Source organism: Loxodonta africana, chromosome 10, assembly GCF_030014295.1.
Source record: "Loxodonta africana isolate mLoxAfr1 chromosome 10, mLoxAfr1.hap2, whole genome shotgun sequence".
Taxonomy (NCBI): domain Eukaryota; kingdom Metazoa; phylum Chordata; class Mammalia; order Proboscidea; family Elephantidae; genus Loxodonta; species Loxodonta africana.
In genome coordinates, this window is record NC_087351.1 from 43,121,894 (window position 1) to 43,135,286 (window position 13,393).

The 13,393-nt window shown below is 35.7% G+C and overlaps 1 protein-coding gene across 4 annotated transcripts in view; it reads right to left on the reverse strand.

The window, feature by feature from the left end:
* Window positions 1–108: 108 nt before the first annotated feature.
* Window positions 109–13,393, reverse strand: part of HECTD1 (HECT domain E3 ubiquitin protein ligase 1) — a 96,419-nt gene continuing 83,134 nt past the window's right edge. For 3 of the 4 annotated variants that reach the window (XM_010588571.3, XM_023546072.2, XM_003408718.4), the window contains exons 30-43: window positions 12,471–12,693; window positions 11,355–11,409; window positions 10,949–11,131; window positions 10,343–10,550; window positions 10,170–10,255; window positions 9,818–9,945; window positions 7,467–7,668; window positions 5,656–5,793; window positions 4,709–5,316; window positions 3,792–3,870; window positions 3,576–3,669; window positions 2,624–2,774; window positions 483–627; window positions 109–373 (exon numbers count right to left, since the gene is read on the reverse strand). In XM_010588571.3, coding sequence (XP_010586873.1) covers window positions 236–373; window positions 483–627; window positions 2,624–2,774; window positions 3,576–3,669; window positions 3,792–3,870; window positions 4,709–5,316; window positions 5,656–5,793; window positions 7,467–7,668; window positions 9,818–9,945; window positions 10,170–10,255; window positions 10,343–10,550; window positions 10,949–11,131; window positions 11,355–11,409; window positions 12,471–12,693 — 2,438 coding nt within the window. In that variant the 3' untranslated portion in view covers window positions 109–235. The remainder of the gene's footprint in view (window positions 374–482; window positions 628–2,623; window positions 2,775–3,575; window positions 3,670–3,791; window positions 3,871–4,708; window positions 5,317–5,655; window positions 5,794–7,466; window positions 7,669–9,817; window positions 9,946–10,169; window positions 10,256–10,342; window positions 10,551–10,948; window positions 11,132–11,354; window positions 11,410–12,470; window positions 12,694–13,393) is intronic. The other variant, XM_010588572.3, reaches the window with a different exon arrangement.

A 13,393-nucleotide genomic window follows, 5' to 3' on the forward strand; every position in this document is an offset into this window, starting at 1 on the left:
ACATAAGCCCTTGTAACAACACACAGTGTCCTGTGCTATATACTTGCTGGCTGGATAAAGGATTTGTTTTGTCATTAGCAGCTAACAAACTTAATCCACATGTTCTTAAAGCCTTAAAGGTGGAAAAAAAGGCAGGTGTCATCAGCGTGGAGGATCATATACTTCTCAGCACACAAACACGAAAGGCTTCACTAGTATTTAAAAGTCTCTGGTGTCTCCCATTGCACTGCAAAGATCAATTGAGATGAAAACCTTTCTCCATTGTAGCAGCTAGCAGGCGCTCTCTCATGATCTCCTCGGAAGAATACTCCGGCAACTTAAGATAATGCACACAAGTATTCACTGACGGGTAGCTCGCGTCAGTAGCATCAACCTATGAAAAGAAAAATGAAAATAATAGAAGATCATGAGTTTAAATCTTTCTTTCAATCCTGAAGTAACCAAATTCCATTTGGATTCCCCGTTAGCTAGAGAGTTTGTACCTTGCGCACAACGGTGAGCCGGGGATGTAGATTAGCCAGTCCGCCTGGGGGCAGAGTTGAACAGCCAGTAGTAAACTGTAGGAATGCTTTCCTTTCATCTGAAGACATGCCACACAAAACTCTCACAAACCTTAGGAAACCAGGGCTAAAAGAATAAAAATACAGTATGCTGATTTGACAGCAGATTTAAAGGAAAAAGCAACTATTACTTTGTACACTTGCAATAATCCAAACAACTATACCCACGTGTCAGAAAAATACCACTCTACACAGACTCTTACATAAGGATGAAAGGGAGTGATACAAGACACTTTGAAAAACATTTTTAAATAGTGACTACTAAAAAAGGAAAAAAATTTTCAAAGACTCTGTTGTATTTCTAAGTGGTAAGATCAGAAACAATGATGGAGTAAAGGATCAAACTCGCAATGAAGCCAGGAAATCAAGACAGCTCAAGGTGTACTTGCATAATTAATCCAAATATAACTAAGTTACCAAACAGCACCTGAAAGAGTCCACCTTCATCATAATGGAATGGTTAAACAGACTGTGTACACCTGTGTAATGGAACACTGTGTATCCAGGAAGTGAGCTACTGCTATATGCCGCAACATGGATGAATTTCATAATCGTAACATTAAAAAATCCAAATCCTAAAGGACATACATTACATGATTTCATTTATTAGAGTTTAATAAAAACAAGCAAAATAAATCAATAGATTGTGATTTAATGACTAGAAAACAGTATGGTCGGGAAGGGGCCGCTGGAGTTACTTCTTACTCTGGGTACCAGTTATACAGGTGTTCATTTTGTGAAAATTCTCTAAGTTGTACAAATAATTTGTGTATTTTTCTCATACTTCAGAAAAAGTTTATTTAAAGAGAGGTATATAGACCATGTTAAAGTTTAAAATAACTCATGATGCTCTTAATTTTAAGGTGTACGTAAAACTGACCGCCAACTATAAAAAGACATTTCCTTGCCTCATTCACATTAATTTGGGGACATTTTTTAAAAAGTAGTATAGTCTTCAAATACATCAGTGGTATGAAAGACAAAGAACAGCTGAAAAACTGTTTCAGATTAAAAATACATCACAGCTAAATGCCAGCTTTTTGGTACCAGAAGCAAAAATGCTATTAAGAACATTACTGAAACAACACACAAAACTGGAATACAGATTAGCTAATATGGGTGCAATCAAAAGGTTTTGATTTGTTTGTTAGCAGCTTCTGGTACCCACCAGCTGCTCCTCTGAAGAAAAGACCTGGAGATCTGCTCCTGTAAGATTTACGGCCTGTAAAACCCTATGAGACAGTTCTCCTCATCACACTGGGTCACTATGAGTTGGAACTGACTCAGCGGCAAACAACAACAGCATGGCACCATGAATTGGATAGTATGGATACATGCAAGAATATCCATGTTCTCAGGAAACGTACACTAAAGAATTACAAAATAAAGGGAAATGATGATCAAAATATCCTCAAATGGTTCAGGAAAAAGCAGTATATGTGTGTGTGTGTATACACACAACCAAAACCAAACCTATTGCCGTCAAGTCAATTCTGACTCACAGCGACTGACAGGAGAGCAGAACTGCCCCACAGGGTTTCCAGGAAGCAGCTGGTGGATTCGAATTGCCAGCCTTTTGGTTAGGAGCTGTAGCTCTTAACCACTGTGCCACCAGGGCTCCATATACATATATACGTACATAAATTATGTGTTTGTATACATAATGTAGACAGAATATCCTAAAGGAAATGTTGCAAAATGTTAAATACTGATAAAGGATATATGGGAATTATTTCAACTCTTCTTTTAACTTTCCTGTTTGAGATTATTTGAAAATAAAAGGTAAATAAAAGCAATACAGCCTAATGTACTCTCTTTTTAAAATAGTGAACAAGTAAATCAAATTGTGAAAGTAATATGAACATTAGCCAAGAATTCAGTTTATCTTTTTGGGTACTCTCACATCATCAATGGACAGCATCATCTGCATGTTGGTAACTGTGAGACCTGTCTGCTTTGTCATTTATTTCATGAATGTAATTCACTGAGTTATAGTTCTTTAGAGAATCTCATTTGATTTTGGGATTTAAACAATTTTGTTCTTAGAAATTATCAACACATACCTGTCACGTGTATATCCAAGCTTAGGTTCCGTGTAATTGATAATATCCTCAGCTGCCCAGGATGGTGACTGGTTTCCACAAAGAATCATTTGAACTTCTTCATGGCTAAAGGAACTTAATTTCTCCATTGGAAAAACTTTATTGAAACCATCTACATTGTAAACAGAACAAAAAAACAAAAACGACAACTCAGTTTCCAAGTTAGGATTCAAAAAATACCAAAGTTCAAATCAAAGTACTGATTATCAACTAAATGGAGAGAAGATGAATATACAAGTTAAAATAACTTGAAATAAAACGGGCGCAAGGGTTTTAAGTACCACAGTCTCTGCTTAACATCACAAATGTGAAGGATGAGACTATCTAGTCACTACGGTCCTAAAAGCCAAATTCTTATACTTACCCAACCTGGAGCCCACCAGCTCTTTGTGTCATACAAGTCAGCCAAAGTTGTGTTCTCATTTTCAGAACTATTAAGTGACAGTCTGAAATACTTTGCTCTCAACTTTACCTAAAGAACTCAGGTTCTATAATCAGTTAACTCATCCTGATCTTATAAGGTCATTAGTATGCAACCTGATGCAGAAATCAGGATAAGCAAGCTGAGAGTGTACATGTGCTCCACCTGAGAACGTTCCAACCTATTGAGTACCCTGCGGAACCTAGCTACTGTATTTCTGCAAATAACACGCCCGCATATATAACATAAACAACACGCCTAGGAAAATAATGTGTGAGGGGGTTGTATAGTTTGCAGAAAAACATAACGTACGTGTTATTTGCATACTTAGTACTTAGTAAGTACTTAGAAAACAAAAAATGTGGCAAGTCTAGAGGTTATCAACAACTGTATAAATACAGTATTATCAGCAACTCCTGACCACAATGCCTTATTTTCATTTTGTCTCAAAGTAAAAGGAAATGGATTAAGCTAAAGATCCTTTTTAATTACCTCTGAAGGCTTCCATCTGTTTCTGAATACCCGTATGCATACAAAAGTCAAACATCAAATCCACATACTCTTCTGCATTATCCATGGTTATCATCTGCAAAAAAATTGCCAATATTATTGTTAATATCCAGGAATATTTCAGTAGCACCTAGTACAACTGGCCTTGTTAAGAGAATGTTTCTGAACTTACAACTATATCAAAAGCAAAGTCTTTACCTCATCTTCACCACTTGGTTTGAGATCCACAGCTGTAAAACCATATATTCTCGAGGAAGGGCAGAACTGGAAATTTAAACTGAGGGAACAGAAAAAGGGTTAGATTCACTGCCATTCAGCTACTACTAGTATCTAAATTTTAAAACCCTGCTGCGAAAACAGTAAGCCCCCCTTCCTCAACAACAAAATCAGTACACCAGCTTAAATGTAAGTATGAGGCCTTTTTAATGCAAAACCCTATGCGTGAAAACTATTAAGCCAACGTAATACCAAACCTGTCTGGCTTTGCAAAGACTGCTGGCAACCTTCATGAACCCACCGCCTTTCCATATCTCACTTTCCTTTCACTGCACAAAGATTTTAGCAGTGAATTATGGTAGCAACAATTTTACAAGATCTTTTTTTGAAGTAAGAAACTATTGCTTCATTAAAGTTATTCATGTGTCCCAAAACACAAAACAAACCTATAATATATAACCATTTACCAAGCACAGCTTCTCAACATATCAGCACATATTAAAAAAAAAAAAAAAGCCTTGCAATTAACTCAAAAGCCTGGAGCATCCCCACTGGGGATAAGGCTTACATACAATTTTTGAGCTTTGCCAATTAGGTTATATTGCCTAATGAATGTGGCAAAATACTGTTGGCTCTGCACTTTTTACACAAGATATATACACTTATCACACTTGATAAATCAATCTTCCGGAGGATTTGAGGACAATATATTCTGACAGTCTCAGTATTCCCATTATAATATTAACAATCAAGGGTCCAAATAGATAAGGAACACTTCCTACAGTATATTACAGTTCTTAAAGCAGTGTTTACTCACATACTACAAATTAGTGGGGAAGAAACAAAAGCTTTACAACTTACCCATCCATTACATTAGACCACATATAGATAAACCTTACCCTAAGTCCTCTATGCTAAGTGGAGGCCCAGAACCTGATGGATTCTTCAGCACTAGTTCCTGTAATTTTGTGTTCTTCTCATCTTCAGAAAGATCTTTGTTGCTTAAAATCTGGCGCCTCTTGATAGCAAGGTCTTTAATTTCTTTTAAAAATCTAGCTCTGTGCGGGTTTACTAGTTCAAAGTCTTCCCAATTTAAAATTCCATTAAACCAAGCTGGCGGTTTGGGTTTGGGGGGATCAAGAATAAACTCTGATTTTGAATCCTCTTCAAAGCTTCCTACTGAAAGTGAATCGTGGCCTTCTTCTGTAGAAGCTTCAGATTGACTTTCAGTACAGTGTAAGTCTCTATCACCTCGTGACTCATAAATTAGTTTACTCATATTACTTTTAATGTCACCCATACACATAAGTTTAAAGAAAGGTTTAGAAATAGGTAAGTCCACAAGTCTATTGTCTTGAATACATTTGGCCAAGAAAATTCCAAGAAAATGAAAGAGTTTCGTGATCCTTTCAAGCTCGTCACTATCTTGTGGAAACGGTGCCGTGAACAGTCCACATGATCTCTGCACATAGTATCCTGGAGGCTTCACTCCACCTCCAAGATCAACCTATTTTTTTTAAAAGGTGAGAAATGGAAACAAAATTATACAAAAAGATATAAATACAAAGTAACTAAGCCTATCGTTATCGTATTCAAAGGGGGAAAAGTCCATAAACATTAAAAATTCGTGAATTTAGCTGTTCAAATGTATTTGTATATGCATTTTATCAGATAGTTTGCAGTGGCTAATTTTATTCTTTTTAGAAATATTTTTAAGATATCAAGACTATTCAATAATGAAAGTAGAGTCCGAAAACCTGGCTTTTATACTAAAAACACAGCCTATTTTTAACACCCTCCAATAGTAGAGTCACACTCAAATCGCAACATTGAAAATCGATCTTACGTGACGAGATTCATCATCAGGAAAGTTATCATCACAAAGCCAAGCTCCCAAGTCAGTTCTCTGGAATTCTGCTGCCACCAGAGCATAAAACTCTAATGTCGGTCCTAAGCCAGTTCCTTCTTCTCCTAAAAATTCAACCTAAAATACGAATAAAGAAATCATCATCCAATTCTTGCTAAATTTGTCATATCTTATCCAGTAATATACTTAAAAAAAAAAATGTGGCACTATAGTGTATTAAAAGCAAAATGGGATTTTTATTCTAGTTTTTCCAAAGAGAAGCAAACAGTTGTTGTACATTATTACACACTTCAGAACTGTGCTGAGCATTATTCATATATTATTTACTTCTCGTAACAACTCTGTATAACAAAGTATTATCTCCTTGTGACACCAAAGGAAACCAAAACTCAGATAAAGAGGTTAAAACACTTGCTTAAGAAAATGATGGTGTCCAGATTGGTACCTGTGTCTGTGTGACACCAAAGCCTACACTCTTCCACTTACCTGTGACTTTAGGCAATCACTTTAAAGGGTTTTATCCATACTCTACTTGTTCCAAAAATGATTTGAGGCAGCTTACAAAAACATATAGGGATAGTGCATGGTTAAAAAAATTAAAAAACAACAGGATTATCTGGGTTGGAAGAATATAACGGTAGGAACAATAAGATGAAGGCAACAAAGTTTGTATATAAAGTGAAAATCATAAAGCTTTGTACATCTTCTAGAGATGTACTGTATTTGGCTTTGAATTTCCTAGATGCCAAAGCAAAAAAGGAAACAGCCTGTCTGTGATCCAAAAGAGCACCAGATGGTTCAAATCTGTGATAGGAAAGTATTTCCTCCACCGTTCCTCATATAAGGAATACCCTGTATATGGGATATAATCAACAATGTCCACGATAACATCTCCAGAGTAAATATACTGAATTTTAAACTGCCACTTGCTACGTCTCTTAGACCAGTGATATAAAACCAAGCACAATTTCAACCCTTTTGTTACCAAATTTTTATTAAAAAAAATTTTTTTTTGATGGCATGTTTTTTCAGTATTGGAATGCATGCTTACTGAGTGTGATTAAATTTTTTGGCTAGTAATAATGGATTTTGAGAAATATGATCTGGTAATACAAGCCACCAATAAGGCAAGTAGCACTCTGGCACCATCAATCTGTGGTATGACAATATACCAATAAGAACTAAATATAGAACTTATTGCAGGCGCCTTTCCATTAGATTACATGAGGAACCTCCGGTTTTCCAAATGACACAGAAAAACCAAAACCAACCCATCTGGGCTCCCTAACTATCACACAGGAAAGCCACAATTATGCTTGTAAGCCTTATCTCACAGGCATAAAAAGTGGCTGGTATACCATTAAACCAATAGTAACTAAAGAGTTAAGTGAAACACTATGAAAGGATAAAACAGTGTGTCCCCCTAAAATGCAGATATCTAATAGCATAGCTTAATATAAGAGTAAGATTTAGAGAATAAAAAGCAATTATTATTCAGTCTAGGCTTTGTTAAGAAACAGGAAGTATCCTTCAAATACACTAAGTTATCTTCCCACCTCAAGAGTGCAGATGTTCTTTCTTGCTCATTAAGAGCACAAGCCCCTGGCCCTTGAGGAGGCAGGATGATATCCTCTTATGAAAGATGCTCTGCCAGAGAAGGCCTCTGCATAGAGGGCAGGGAGATCCCTCTTCACTTCCATCTACTGCAGTTTCTACGTAGTGGAAGACAACAGATTGGCTAGTCCTCACCATTCCTGTTCCCTGAAGAAATTTCATTTTATATGAAGTACCTCAAGTACTGATTTCCGATCAGCATGTATTTGCATGACATTCTCAGCCCATTCCATCAGTGATTCACCACGTGGAACTTTTACTCTTTCGTGTTTGAGACGACCCACTCGAAACTCTCCAGGATCATCTCGCCTCACACTGCTTGTGGTCCTTGTTCGTTCCACAGTGGCTTCACGTCGATTTTGTAACCACACTATTGCTCTGAAACAGAAAAATATCTATGTAGGAATAGCATACATTAACAATTTAATGTACTACTAAACCAGCAAAAGAACTGAAAGATTTAATTGAAATTTTAAAAAGATAATATTTTATCAGGTGATAGTAATTTTTTTATTGTACAAATTATTCCTTCCTGTTCAGTAAAAATATATGAAACTGCTTTTATCATAATCTGCCTTAAACAAACCGAGGAAGTACTGAGTCTGTATTTTAGCAATTAATAGATCATAATAAAGCTCTGTGGTACAAGCCCCACATTAATACATAAAAATACAGACAAGCATCTCCTATCAGAGAAAACTAAAAAATGGTTAAGCTATCTTTATGATTATGATATAAACTGAAAGTCACCATCAAAATGGTTGTGATTTTAAAACACTTTCCTTTTCAGAGAAAGAACCCTGAAACCAGGAATAAGATGAGGGTTCTAGTCTCATGTGTGCTACTATTTTTTGGTGATCTCAGGAAAATCAGCAAAATACTTTGAAAATCAATTTCCTTATCTGTAAAGTAGAAATCATATCCAATGCCATTTATCACAAGTCTGTAGGGAGGCTCAAACAGCAAGATATGTAGAAATGCTTTGTAAATAGTACAGTGCTTTGAAAAATGTAACTTAGGGAGGAAAAACTGGAAATCATGTATCGGATACGGTTTAATAACCAGAATACATAAAGAACTCCTAAAACTAAAAAATAAATAAACTCAATTAAAAAAATGAGCAAGGGACATGAATAGACATTTCTTTGAAGAAGATATACAAATAGCCAAGAAGCACATGAAAAGATGCTCAACATCATTAGTCATTAAGGAAATGCAAATTAAGATCACAATAAGTTATTTCACACCCACAAGGATGGCTATTAAAAAATCAGAAAATAACAATTGTTAGCGAGAATGTGGAGAAATTGAAATGTTGGTGTATTTATTGCTGATGGGAATGTAAAACAGAGACAGCTGCTGTGGAAAAGCTTGGCAGTTTCCAAAAAGGTTAAACATAGAACTACCCTATAACCCAACAATTCCACTCCTAGATATATACCCAAAAGAACTGAAAGCAAGGATTCAAAGATACTTGTACACCAATGTTGAATGCAGCACAATAACCAAAGATGTAAACAACCCAAGGGTCTATCAACAGACGAATGGATAAACAAATTGTGATATATACATACAACAGAATATTATTCAACCATAAATTCTGATACATGCTATGACATGGGCGAACTTTGAAAACATTCTGCTGAGTAAAATAACCCTGACGCAAAAGGACAAACACTGTATGATTCCACTTTTATGAAATATCTAGAAAAGGCAAATTCCTAGAGACAGAAAGTAGGTAAGAGGTTATGAGGATATGGAGGCAGGTGAGAACGGAGTTATTGTTTAATGGGTGCAGAGTTTCTGTTTGGGGAAATGATGGTGGTGATAGTTAATGCTACTGAATTGTCCAGTTAGAAATGATTAAAATAACATTTTATATATTGTATCTTAACACAACCAGAAAAAGAAATAGTTAAAAAAAAAAAATGTAACCTAGGGAAGAAAAGTTATATTTTAAATTGTAAGTTTTACATCTACTTTGAAAGACTATTCTGGGTACTCAATCATTGAACAAATATTTATGAAAAAGAAATTCCCCCCCCCCCCCATGTATCGTTCTAGGCATTGTAGCTACGGCAGTAAACAAAACAGCCAAAAATCCGTGCCTTCATGAAGCTTTCATCTAGTAGGGGGAGACAGGAAAACAAAAATAAATAAGTAAAATACATAGTATCTTCAGATGGTGGTAAGAGAAAAATAAAGGCCAGAAAGAAGATATGTTATCAAAGCTATTTGCCAGATTTCCATTTGGTGTTACTGAGAATTTCAGCTGCTCGTAATTTGTTTAACTAAAGAAATGTATAGCACCTACCAGCTAATCAGAAACATTTGATTCAATCCACCCTGTTCCAGGAGTGTATATCCAATGGGAGATTAAAAAAAAATTTTTTTAATTAACAAAGCTTTATAAGAACACAAAGTAATATATTCCTTCTGTCAGACCTGACAGTATACTTATATATTTTGAGGTTATATAACATTAAAAAATACTTATTCTAAAAATATAAAAAGACACACTTCCTACCTTGATGCACCAAATGCTGTGCACGTGAAATAAAGCTGTCTAGTTTCAAACGGTATTAGGAAAGGGCATTTGCTGGTTAACTGTTCACACCAATCTGGCAGAGCCCCACTTGCCAGTGCTAATGGTTCCTGCAAATTAAAAACAACTGTCCTTAATGCTATAAAGCAATTATTAAAAAAAAAAAAAAAGTTAATTCTTATAATTAAACAAATGAATGCAAAGGACAAGATGGCCGCAATTACTGAATCAGCAGGAAGAGAGAGATGGTAGGAGGTAGAAAAGGAAGGAGAGGCAATACTTTGAAACGTCCAACAGTTACAAAATGAAGATTTCAACTATGTGGTTTCATTACCTCAATCTGCTGCAATATTTTTGTTGTGATTTTTTTGCTAGTGAATTCATCTGGTGGAAAAGTAAACTGAAGCTGCTCATCACCTTCTGTAAAATTAATAAATAAAATTAATAATTTATAAGCAGACTTGCTTGAAAAAATGCTGTAGAAATGGAGCAAGGTTTCTCACAGACCTTCTTGGGATATTCTTGAACAAGGGTCACTTGCAACTATATACAGAATACGCAGAAGCTGAAGGACATCTTCCACTCCACAGGAGTTCTGCCCGTTGCCTGCCTTGGCCTGAGGCTGTTCTTTTGTCAAATTAAGAATATCACTATGTTGAAGAGTAGAAATGGCACCCTGGTTTAACCCAGACTTTGTGCCATGCTCACAAAAATCCTGTAGAAACAATTAGCAAAACTGGCCATTAATCACATTTTTTAAGAAAAGCAGCATATCTTTCTATTAGTATTGTTTTGAAAAGGATGGAGTTTTGCAAACTGACTTCTTTTCAAATAAAAGCATAGTATTGCTCAAGCCAAAAATTAATGTGATCTAAAACATTAAAATTCCCAAATAAAGTATAACCACTATAAGCCATAGGTAAAAGTCTACTCCGATCTAATGTCACAAGCCAAATTTGAAATTTTAGCATTGGCACATGAACAATGTTAATTCACCTGAATTTTTTTAGTACATTTCAATGATCCCCTCTTCCTTAAGAATCTTTTAAAAAGCTGCAAAACAAAGCACAAAGCCATTCCCAGTCAAAATAATGTTTTGATGCCAATATATACCTTGTATGCAGCTATGAGCTGAGAACAATTTCTGTTTTTCCTAATACTTTTATTAGTGCCAGTTAATTTCCAGTGGCGCAGGAAAGCGGCGTCTGCATTCTTCTGCAGGTAGGTTATCAAGTCATTCTTTGGTAACTCATCAGTGCCAAGGTACTGTTCCACATGCTCTATAGACCAGCAACCCTAAACAGGAAAAACCCAATGTTGGTCTTTCCCATTTATAATCTATTTCACATGCACTACATGAGGTATCTTTACTGTCATGCATTTAATCTAATCCTAATGAAAGAATTCCACGTTAGTAATATGTCCCTCACATGTTCAATTATAACATTGTGTTAGTTTTTATTTTTCTCTCTCTTTATCAAATAGCCAAGAGTAAGACTCATTTTCGAAAATAACTTACCATCTTTCCACTTTCCTTTTCTTTGTCAGAATCCTTCATTTCTCTGTACATGATTCTAAACATGAAGATATTATTCAAGTTAATTTATAAATCAAATTATTTGTGGTTATTTGCAATACGGCTTCAATTCTTTAAAAAAATATTGTAGGCATGGATGTCATTCATTAGCCATATGTTGCATTAAAGATTGAACTCAGAGAATTTTTGAGAAAAAAATATTTTAAACATAGGGAAAGTAGTATAAATCTTATTCCTGAGAAAGTTATGATTTATAAATTTAGTATTATTGCAAAGGCAGCAAACATCAAACCTAGAACTTTCAAAGATATGAAATAATATATTATATATATAACCTTAATGAAGTGTTGTTAGTAAAAAAAAAAAAAGCGGGGGAGGGATGAGAAGCGGTTTGCTTCTGTGTTTAAATGAACAGGAGAGCTTATATTCATATAAGGCAGTTGAAATCAATTTTTAAACTTCATTAAAATTGAAGGGAGAAAGATACCATGATGACCTCCTGTTCCAGTTCAGAAGGACCTACATCACTTTTATTGCGCATTATATAAGATTATCAGTGATGTTAAAAGAACATCTGAAAAAAACATTAACAAAAGTAACACAATGATTATTATTACAGATAACAGTGAATTCTTACTAGGTCCCAGACAATATTAAAAACACTTTTCATATATTAATTCAGTGATTCCTCAGAGTAACTTCCATTTTACAGATGAGGAAAGCAGGCACAAAAATGTTAATTTGCCCAAGGTCATCAATAATTATTGCTTGAATGAATGGATGCATAAGCAGAGAGAGGTAGGCTTAACCTACCAACCCCAAAACAAAGAACAAATAGAAATACTTAGTACTTCATACTCTTTGAACTCCAAAGAGTTCAAATTAAATTCTTCTCTATAATTATCTGTAAAGTTCCTTTTAGTTCTAAGACTGGATCATTCTACATCAGGAGGCAAAATGCTGTTGTTTATTCCTGTATACCCAGAGAACAAGAACCAAATCTTTTTTGTTCCTATGATCCAACATATACACTACAATGCTTCTTGGCTCATATACTATGCAAATGTTTACTTAAAACATTACATTAAAACCTCTTACGTGTATGTTGGTTCCCAAATACGCCTGAGTTTATCTGATTTCACATTGCCATTACAGGACAATTGAAGCAATTTCTGTACATAGTAAAATATGGTTGATCTGAAATTGGTGAGTGGTAATTCAACTTCACGAGTTGTTCCAAGGCCTGTTACTTTCAAAGTAAGGGCTAATCGAGGTGATGGAGTACATTCAACTTCTTCCAAGAGCTCTGAATGAGGCGTTCCTAAAAATTTGAAAAGACATTTGAAAAACAATTACATTTTAAAAAGCGGTCCAGAAAGAACACTGCATTAGGAGAAAAGACTACATGAAATCCAAACTCCTCTGCCAAATATTTGCTAAAGGATGTCAGCTACTTAAAAGTTTCCTAGCCTCAACAGTTTTGTTTTTTAAAATGGGAATACTATACCTTGATTACTTAAAGACAGAGTGCCAGATCTGGAGCAAAGGAGAATGAAGAATACCAAAGACACAAGGTAATTATGAGCCCAAGAGACAGAAAGGACCACGTAAACCACAGACTGCATCGGCCTGAGACCAGAAGAACTAGATGGTGCCTGGCTACAACCAATGACTGCCCTGACAGGGAACCCAAGAGAGAACCCCTGAGGGAGCAAGAGAGCAGTGGGATGTAGACCCCAAATTCTCGTAAAAAGACCAGACTTAATGGTCTGACTGAGACTAGAGGGACTCTAGAGGTCATGGTCCCTAGACCTTCTGTTAGCCTAAGACAGGAACCATTCCCAAAGCCAACTCTTCAGACAGGGATTGGACTGGACTATGGGATAGAAAATGATATTGGTGAAGAGCGAGCTTCTTGGATCGAGTAGATACATGAGACTATGTTGGCATCTCCTATCTGAAAGGGAGATGAGAGGGCAGAGGGGGTCAGAAGCTGGCAGAATGGACATGAAAATAGAGTG